Source organism: Phaeoacremonium minimum (assembly GCF_000392275.1).
Source record: "Phaeoacremonium minimum UCRPA7 unplaced genomic scaffold PA7_03_scaffold_610, whole genome shotgun sequence".
In the NCBI taxonomy this organism is placed as follows: domain Eukaryota; kingdom Fungi; phylum Ascomycota; class Sordariomycetes; order Togniniales; family Togniniaceae; genus Phaeoacremonium; species Phaeoacremonium minimum.
The window spans coordinates 100,117-110,781 of record NW_006921512.1 but is presented as its reverse complement, the minus strand read 5'-3'; the positions used below and the strand labels follow the sequence as shown (position 1 = coordinate 110,781).

General features: G+C 48.3%; 1 protein-coding gene across 1 annotated transcript; it reads right to left on the bottom strand.

Moving 5' to 3' along the window:
* Window positions 1-2,235: 2,235 nt before the first annotated feature.
* UCRPA7_8774 (putative excitatory amino acid transporter 2 protein) lies at window positions 2,236-3,317 on the bottom strand (the record flags this gene model as incomplete). The annotated part of the gene is made up of 2 exons (XM_007921284.1): window positions 2,236-2,620; window positions 2,677-3,317. 2 exons carry the CDS (start codon window positions 3,315-3,317, stop codon window positions 2,236-2,238), a joined length of 1,026 nt encoding a protein of 341 aa, XP_007919475.1.
* Between the last annotated feature and the right edge of the window lie 7,348 nt (window positions 3,318-10,665).

Here is a 10,665-nt window from a genome sequence, read left to right as displayed (position 1 = left end):
CAAGGAGAGGCAGGACGATCCTCCGAAGTCGAAAGCCAGAGCAATTACGAAAGACAACTATTGCTGAGGCAAGGCACCCTTGATTAAGCTACACGTGCATCCACGTAAACTCAATCCAAGGCCTGGTGTTGATATAATCAATCTCCGTATAAGTTTGGACATACTATGTTGTTTAACCAACAATGTCAAAAGAACGTGGTAAATATGAATGCTTGGGCTAAATGAGGCAATATCTCCTAACAGCATCCTACATCATCCGGAGAATATTCTTGTGATGATCTCATATCCACCTTGGAGCAGCACCAACCTGCCAGTCCACGCACCCATTATCCGTACTTTGTCTCAAGATGCCCCCATTTTTAGCTTCTCGGGTAGACATATCACCTGTCATCCCATTAGCATCTTCTGAAGACGTAGAATATGAAGCTCATCTAACAGTCATCTATTATACGCTTGTAGATTCTCTCACACTCCTCGCCCCTGGGAAGGTTGAATGACTGCTTCAGCTTGCAACCACCCTGGTCGGTCAGGTACTGAACAATGAGTCGGATCTTTAGCCTTTGCCCAGAGAAGCGCCGAGATTTGACTATCAGTATATAGAGGTCATTGGCCCCATATTGTGAGTTCAGCCTTAGACTACTGGTTAACTCACAATAAACTCTCTCCTCCGAGGAAGCTAGGATCACAGCGTTTGACTGGTCACTATGTTCTTAGTCGGTGTTCGAGCCCTTATCTGGGTCTCTACGGCCTACGCCACTACAGTCGTAAGGGATTAGTTGAGGTAAGTCAGAAATCACAGATTTATCACAGAATTGATGCAAAAAGATTCAGCAGTCCTTGGAAACGATCTCCTGACGTGGCTCACTGCAATATCTTGGGCATCTTGCCTCATGGCTTGCTACAATCCCGAGATGACTTGCCAAAATGCAGTCCGCCAACAGCCATAGCGAATCAAGACCTCCGTCTAGTGTGGTCACAACATAACTCTTCTCTGGGAGCGGATAAATCTTCCTGGTGATTTGAGTATGCAAAGTTTTTATAAAGCAGAAATTCCAAAGAAACCTATTGTTACAGTAGATAAGGGCGGCGATTTTAACACAGCGATACTCCGAACATTTGCCAATAGACGTACAGAGTGGAGTACCGGAACGCAAGGACTTTGTGGATGCACTACTCTTATTATCATTAGTCGACTGGGTGTTTACGCAACACACTGGTGGGAAAGCATCTCGTTTGCTCCCGACAGTAACCAGCGCTTGACGCAAGTACGAAACCGATGACGAAGTCTTCAAATGAACAGTGCTCGACCCCATACGCAACGGCGAGAAGACATCAGATGGGTACAAGCCTCATGAAAAGCCTCACGGTGCGCGGATTGAAGATAAGCACATCAGAGCCTATTTGATCCACCTGGAACAGACACATGACCGTATAATGGATGGATATCGCTCTAAGTAAGACGACATCAAGGAGGCAGTGGGCCAAATTATGCCCGCACTAAAATTTGTGAAAGGGGGGATCAGAGTAAGGCTCATTGGAAGAATTTGTATACAAGCTCAAAAATATGGATGATCCCGACCTTGACAACACGGCAGCGTGGAAGTGTTTAGTGAAATATGGTCCTAAACATGAGGGAAAGAAAAAGGCGGTCCTTTGGGTTGCAGGCAGAAAAAAGCGCTATCATGACGATAGTTGGTGAGTAGGACTTCCAGCACCTTGCCATACCGTTTCTCAACAAGTTGTGATCAGGAGAGGGCATTAAAGCTTCACGAGGAAGTATGATGAATATACAAGTGAAGTCTGTGTGTCTTCACAAGATATGCAAGTCATCTCTTGATTCAAAAGGATTCTGATAATACTCAATTGTTTGAGTTTCGAAAGCTAGGTGCGTTTACATGTAACATTCCCTAATCTATCTTCCCTTAAAGATGTACTCGCTTTCTTAACATTGACAAAGACGGTAAAATAACATGGTATGCGTACGGTTACGCTGCTTGCTAGGTTTTGTGCTTTGCAATGAAGAAGAGCTTGCACGGACATCACCAACTTTCTATGAGGACCTGAAAGAAATGTTCATTAAGCCTTGCTACTTTGACAAATAATTCAAGAGCGTGGTCTCTGGTTACTGTGCGTTCGTAGTAGAAATCTCGCATAATGCCTAGATTATAGCCTTGAGGGCATTATATCAGGCATTTATAACCACTCATGTCAAGGGGTGTCATGACAGCGGCGTCTTCAAACTCTATCAGAAGGGTCACCAATGTGATGCATCTGTTGTTGCTCATTTTCTTGCACAGAGGCGGCATTGTCAGGATCTTTAATGCCCGTTAACCTCTCCATAATCTTCGCCGCGAACAGGTCCCCGCTAACATTTGTAGCTGTCCGGAAACGGTCGATGAACCAGTCAATTGCCACGACAACAGCGTACATTCCAGTCAGCGGCACGTTGACACTACCAGCTATCATAACGGTGAGAACAAGGGACGAGCTCGGTATAGGCGTTGTGCCGATAGATGCAAGGGTGGAGAGAAGACAGATAATGACATAGTCGGCGCCATTCAGTGTAATACCCTGGGTCACCGCCATGAACACTACAACGAGAGGGAAATAGATCGCAGTTCTGCCGGAGAGCGAGGTCAGCAAATAAGACTAAATAAGACGTGTGCCAAAACCCACCCATCCATGTTGATCAAACAGCCAAGGGGTACTGCGAAGTCGACAATAGTCTTAGGAACACCTCTTTGAAGACTGCACCTCATAGTTACAGACAATGTGGCGGCAGAGGAAGCTGTTCCCCAGGCAGTAAGCCAGGCAGGTGAGTTCTTGAACCAAAATGTATAAGGGTTCTCCCTGACGATCGCGAAGTAGATAATAGGAAGAACGATGAATAGGTGTATAAACATGCCGCCAACACTTCCACCGATCAAAACACCTAGATTCTGGCCGATCTCAGCAAGGTCGAGTCGGAACAGGTTTGGAAGAATTAGGAAGAAAACCCCAATGGGGGCAAGTTTGATGAGGAAGGTGATGATGACAAGGACTATTCGCTCGACTTCCTTGGTTGCACGGAGGAGAGAGGAGTCCGGTCCGTTGATTAAATACCCCACAATCACGGAGGTCACAAGCACGGCTAGAAGACTATCAGTAGCGAGTGCATTGACCACGTTTGATGGAATCAGCGATTCGAACATCTGGACAACAACATCGTGAATGGCGACCTCTTCTCTCTCGGCATAAATATCCGCATCCTCTTCGGCAACAGCGAGACTTTCATCGCCGACGCGGGTCATCAGCCGAGACCACACGAATGCGGTCATGATTTCACTGTGTATAATTGCAATGATGGTAGTGGCCACATAGTAACCTATAGTCCAGCGAGCTAAGGCGGCGCCGCGACCTGTCATATCCCGGAGTTGCTGTACGGCGAGAATCATGGCACACACGATCAACGGTAGGACTGTAAATTGTTAGGGCTCGGCTCGTAGAGATGCCTGTGACGGCAGTGTTTGCTGCACTGACCAACTGCTCTCAGGGATCTTAGCCAGAGGGTTCCAGGTATCGCAAGGATGGTACTAGCAGCATCGGGAATGTCCTCAACGGTGGATGTGACAGCCATGCCGATGGCTATAGCAAGGGCTGCAGCAAGCACAATCTGAGGAGCTGATCCAGGCACCTTGATGGCATGCCACCATGGTTCCTTCGACGTGAAACTTCCATGGTTGGTAGAATGAATTGACGCTCTCCTCGTGGTCCGATCTTGTTCGACTGCTTTCTCCATGGTGTGTCAAATGGCTTATATTGCTCCAAATTACAACAGCAATGAAGCCGAACACAAACTCGGACGTAGGCGTGATATTACCTTATATAATGCTAGCTTTCAAAAGTCATAATAGTTCTAGAAGACACCAAGCCCAAATTCCTTTCTAAGTCATGCAAAAGATAAGGCGACAAAAATTCATAGGCGCACCAAGAGCTTGAGTTGCTAATGCTAAGAGCTCGGCCTTTCTTGGAAATGGTTGGCATTGGCAGAACAGGAAGGTGAGCAGCAGGAAAACCACTCCGTGCCGCAGTCAGGTGATACTTTGCAAATCAACGGCCAGAGAAGGTATAATCACCAACGTAATGCCCAGTCTTTCCAAGAGGAATGATTTTTACGAGTTGCGTCGTGAAAATTATAGTCTTGGTCCTATTATTGACATTGCTGGACTCTGCCAACTTGGTCATGCGGGGCCACTCTTACCCATGAATGATTTATCGATTTCATTGGCTAAGAGGAGCATGCGAATAGAAATTGATCGAAAGGTTAGAGGAATGAAAGCGTCAGTCCTTGTACATATACTTGTGGGATGCCTGTGCTATCCTGGCATCGTCATTATATATGTGTATATCAATATTACGTCAGTCTACATGACCGATAAGAGCACGGCGTTTACACTTCATCACTGATTGACCATTCGTGTATCAGTCACCAATCCCAAGATCACTGTCAACCATTCCAAGACCTAAGTTCCGGTATTCACAAGACTCTTCTGGTAGAAGGAAACGTTGTCTGTTAGATTTTGGGCAATTTAGACTGTTGAACCGCAGTCTCTATCCGTATACAACGTCCAGTTTGTTTACCTTAAAACCTCTGGCGGATCGACAAACGGTCAGAACTATTTCTAACATCATTTCTCAACAACACTCTCAGCATCACTTTCCCAGCATCGTTAGGAGATACTAAACAGGACTGCCCTCCTTGCATCGAGCATGGCTGGTACCGCAATCGGTCGCTGTTCCGTAATCACAGCAAACCCCTGATGGACCGCACTCGAAGGCATGTGTTGCAACTCGTTTCGTCTTGATGGCGTACGTTCCTGCACCGACAACACAGTTTCCGCAATAAACTCCTTGAGTGAGCCCAGATACGCATTTGCAACCATTGGAGCTGCAGGAACGCTCCGCAAGACCCTTGTCAGTGTCCATCGCTATCACTGGTAGTATGCATGATAGAAGGAATGCTGCTTTCAGATGCATGATCACTGTGGCTGCCGGCTTGAGTGAGACCTTTACCATTCTCGTTATATAATGACACTCACCTTTTGTTCTTTGTGTGCTGCGAGCTTAGCTTTAAGTCACGCGTTTGCAAGTCTCCTGACGGTCGCGGGGATAGTCGCGGTCTTATGCTGCCTTTCACGCAATTTTGATCGGCGCTGCGCAATGATTCCTCCGTCTTATTATTTAGGATGTAACGGTACTATATAGATCCCAGCTAGTGGCCCCCATTGTGCGGAGTTGACACTTCTAGTTGCCCATTTCTCGATGATTCGCATGGAGCTGAATATAACCGAAGGTTCGAGGCTTGGCATTATCTCAGCTGATCCTCGTAGCTGAAACCAGACTCTCCCATTGGCCTCTGGTAGCACTGTCGCAACGTATCCAACTAGGTCCTCGAATGGCAGCGCGGCTTTTGATATTTCGAATCGACTTAGATGGTCGCTGAACTTGTTCACTTTCACACTTTGAAGTATGATATAAGAGGTACGATTCCTCGATTCATGCCATTCCATGGCCTATTTATTTACAGGACTCTGTTGACTAGTCTGTGCCTGTATGTGAAGCTTCTTGCTTTCTTCCCATAGATATACATGGGTATAGTCGTGAGCACAACCCCTATAGTAATTCCACCTATGACAAAGAAGCAGTCGCGAACCCCCTGGACGGCAATCCAGTCATTGCAGTAGAATGTCAGCCCAAATGCAAACATGTTTTTAATGAAGTTCATGATTGCAAATGCTTCCGCAGCTTGTTGTCTATGACAGTCAACAATGTAAGTCACAACTCCAGTTGTCCCTAGTTGAACTCCAAAATTAATCAAACCCATGCAGACAATGACGGGCACCGGCCATGGCTGCTGTTTGTAGAGGCTCTCCCCCCATGCGAAAAAGCCCGTTGCGGTGAAGAGCAGATACGCAGTCATGATGGGCAGCCGGAATTCGGGCTCTGTGAAGCCAAACGTCAGCTAATCGTCTATCTGACCTTAACGAAGCGTCGTGAGTTGCCTACCAAATATGCCTCTATTGACCCTAGACATATACTTAACCACGCCGTCAATCAATGGGCCTGCGATGGCTGTTGCAATCAATGTCGCCACAAATGATGATAGGTTGGATGCACCGACTGCAGCAACCGAGAAGCTATACGGCGGGGCAGAGAAAATCTGCGAAAGCGTAATCGAGATCAACACCAGCCATGAGATACATGTGGTGAATAGTAGTGTGGCCCAAATGAGCATGGGAGATGCCAGCATGAGAAATGGGCGAAGAAACGTCCTCCAAAATGAAACATGGTCAAAATAACCGTTCCAAGGAAGAAGCTCTCTTGCCCATGACTTCGGCTCTCCGGCACCGGATCCTCCGCGTGGCGATGCAATGGATCGCTCCTGATGTTCGTATCCAGGTTTTTCCTGTTCCTCGGTGACCACCGCTTTATCGCCTGTATCTATGTTGATTGTTCCACTCCTATGGAATGCCGACTCCGGCATGAACAGGACAGTGAGCAGTAGCTGAAGAACAAATGCCCCACCCATTGCGTGAAGAGCAATCCGGTACGAGCTGTACTGAATTATGGCACCAGCTTCTTCGAGTCAGCGCGAAAAACTACATGATGGTCGGGTACCAACTCACCGATAGGGGATGCAAGATTAATCCCTCCAAGGACTCCCAGGTTGAAGATAGCTGTGCGATACCCCCTCTCATGAACGAACCATATATCTGCGATCGATGCTGGCACGAGGGCCTCCATCGGAGCCATACAGAAGCCTTGAACTGCTCGAGCGGCAGCTAACGAACCGAAACTTTTGGCCTCGGCGGCCCAGAAACAGGTAACCATTAGACCGATAGACGTGGCGACATAAATGGGGCGTTTCCCGATCTTGACAGCAAGCGTGTTGCATAAAAGACTTCCCGCCGCGATAGCCACAATGCAAGAGCCTTGTAGACCGAGAGTGAATCTTTGCAACGGGACGTTGAAGTCCGCAGCTAGCGGCACGATAGCTGAAGTCAAGAGCGGGCCAACAGCTGCAAGCAATTGTTAGTGATTCGGTTCGTAGCAACAGTGGATGAACTTGCCTCCAACACAACCACAGCCGTAAGCTATTCCGACAGTGAACATCTCCTTCTTCCATCGTGGCCAATTGTACGGGTCATTGGGCGAGTCGGAGGGCTGTGGAACAAGCACGATCTGTCCACTCGGGTCGTGTTTTAATAGACCAGGGTCTATTCCCTCGATGCCACCGACCTCAGGTCTGCCCAGCTCGTTGAGAGGCGATGTGCCAGGAACATGCTCAAGCTTACGGTCCTCGAGAATGCCGAGCGGCATTTTAGTGATGGAAGTTGTATGATTATGCCTCAGTGTAACTGTACAACTCCAAGCTCCAGAGGCTTGGTTGGGTCCTCGCAGATCGCAGATGCTGTGCAACGGGGAGATCGAGGTTTCATCCGTCAGCATGCAATCTGGCCGTTGGAAGTGGGTTCCCGAAACACCAAAAAACAATCAGGGAATTCTGGGGCTTCAGGAGAGAAGGATCAGGTCCTTTTGTGCAAGTGGGGGGCATCAGATTTGGACGCCGATGTTACGCTCAGACAATTGGCGCGGGGCAATCTCGCTTGCAATGCTGGTCAAGTGTCTTCCCTTGGCTCCCGGGCTTCTGGCGAGATAAAGCACTCTCTTTTCCCCGGAGAACGACCGGCTGCTAGGCTCAAAAGCAGCACATGCGCCCGGCATTGCTATATTAAGTGACTACCGGTGCTACGGGGTATGGTTTCTACGCATAGCCGAGACTCCAGAACATCTCCACATTCTTCGCACTGTCATCATCTACATAGTCATGAGGTGGCCGGAGTGTCACACTGTCTCCGTGGATTTCCGCTACCTGGCCGGTTAATGATGGGTCCGCAATGAGCTGAGCGACACCTTTGGTCAGAGTTGCCATCGGCGTCACAATCATCTTCTTGACGAGCTCTTTGCTGGGTGCGATGTTCGTGTCTGAGAGTTTCGGTCAGCACACCGCGAGAACGTCTGCGCCGTTTTTCAAGCTATGCATACCTAAGACAGCTGGTGCTAAAGCATTGATCTGGATATCGTGCTTCTCTAATAACCTTGCCATCGAGCGAACGAGCCCGATAACGCCCGATTTCGATGCAGCATACAGAGGCGCGACAGGAAATGGGTATATACCAGCATTCGATGCGGTGCAAATGATGGACCTCTTCGAGGTGCTCAAACGAGGACTCCTCATCATATAATGAAGCGCGAGTTTGATTGCTGATGCGTATGCGAATGAGCATAATATTCACATCTAATGAATCTCAATATGGCCAAGCAAACTCACTATATATAGTTCCCAGAAGATTGACCTCGAGTACCCTAAGTTGAGGTTTCGAGGGAGTTGCCTCATCTATGCTTGCGAGACTGCTAGAGCCTTGTTCAGAGATTCCCGCGTTTGCCATGACAACATCAAGTCGATTCCCGTGTTCTTTGTAGACTTCTTCAAAGACACTGGCTTGATGCTCCCACGATGAGACGTCGCATGTCTTGAAGCTGAGTGCGGCTGCTGGGAATTCGGAGGCGACATCGGTCACGACTTTAGCCCCCGTTTGCGCATTGATGTCAAGCACGGCGATCTGATGGCCCTCAGATGCAAAGTGGCGTGTCAGCGCGAGGCCAATCCCGCTAGCACCGCCAGTCACGATAATTGACTTTCGCAGTGCTCCGTGAGTTCCGTTAGATGCCATTTTCGCTTGCTTGAACTGTGACTCAAGGCCATGAAAGGGAGCGTTGAGATGTTCAGTATCGTTCTCAAACGTCGTTCTCACAACAGACCCCGCAGTTCGGGGACCACACTGTGTAGCGAGATCGATGGGTCGTCAGTGGGACCGGGACTTCTTGACCAAGACCAGGCCACGCCAACTCGAAACTCCACGGGAACCAATGGTGATTTTCGGGTCGCTGCTAGATGCTCTGGCAGGTCTCAGTGGCTTAAATAGTGCGCCTTGACCCCGCAATGGAGAAACATAACCTTCTCGGCAGATAGGGGACATCAGATCTGAAGCCCGAGAGCATCTCTCATCTCGAATGCTTTCTTTGTAAAAGTGGTAAGACACGTCTCTCCAGTTGAGTTTACGGCAGTCAAAACACGCCTCCCAAGGTTTGGTCAGCACCTCGCTGACGAATAATTAGATAATGACCGAAGTGGTGTTCTCTCCACAAGGAGCTAAGCGTCTGAAAGGCAAGGTGGTTGTGATTACCGGTAGGCGCGCCAAATCTTCTCGGACAGCCAGATAGGAGTTGACAGTCACGTTTCAAGGTGGAGCTCAGGGTATTGGAGCAGCAACGGTTGCGTTACTCCACAGCCACGGAGCTCATGTTTTCTTTGGCGATTGGGATGATGCCAAGGGACGGACTGTGGAACAAACTCTTCAGTCGAGCAAAAATGAGATCGGGGGATCTGCTATCTTCCAGAAGCTCGATGTCCGAGATTACCAATCTCAACTTGCTCTGTTTGATTCTGCGTGGAGATCACATGGACAGGTTGATGTAGCAATATCTTGTGCTGCTGTGAAGGAACCGCCTGGCTGGTTCGAGCCAGAGGATCTGGATCGTACAACTGTTCGAAAGGCAAGTGACGCTCATTTGAAGAATAACAGCTCCGGTGGATTGACAATTGATTCAAGGACCCAACTCCTATCAAAGATCACATCGACATTAACTTGACGAGTGTCATCGCTTTCTGCAGGATCGCACTGGCTTTCATGAACGACCCACAAAGCCGGGGCGCCTCTCAAAATTGCCCAAAGTCCATTGTGCTCGTATCATCCATTGCAGGTATAACGGAAGCTCCTGGCCTTTTCTCTTATTCCCCCGCAAAACACGGCGTTATTGGTTTAATGCGAGCGCTCAGGCCGTGGGCTCCGCTGAAATATGGCGTACGAGCAAACGCTATATGCCCTTGGGCAACGGACACTCAGCTGCTTGGTGATGTAAAAAGCCGCTGGGTTAAAGAAGAAATGCCCATGAACAGCCCGGAGGATGTTGCACGCATGATCATACAGAGTGCAATAGATCAAAACCTGAATGGAAAAGCAATCTTCGTCACAGGCGGTCGTGGCTTCGATACCGAAGAGGGAATTGACAAGACGCAGTCCCAGTGGATGGGCGAGAAAAATTCGTCACAATTCCTTAAAGGGCAGGCGATACTTGGCTTGGTAAGTAACATACATTCTAGCTTCTTTTAGTGACCTTAAGGCTCACATATAACGACTAAACAGGGTGACAAGTGGACGAGTTCAAAGTTATAGTGTTGATCTGTATATATCTTGTGGAACTACCTTGCCTTCAATACCGTATTTCATTGTGACTTCCTGGAGCCCAACCGACTATTAGAATCAGATATGTGAAGATTTACAACATTACACTTGACCTGTTCCTTCAAATGATACCAACCCGAAGTTTAATGTCGGTCGTTGGGATCGAAGCCCAGCATTGGTAATGTTTTGCCGAGTGGGGACTAGCCAGAGGGGGCTGATATCGCTGCGCGCAAAACTTAGAGTATTGGATGATAGATCGCACATGTCAGACCAGGCACATACAAGTTAATCGTAATGATATTGTGACAAAAGAGAGCCC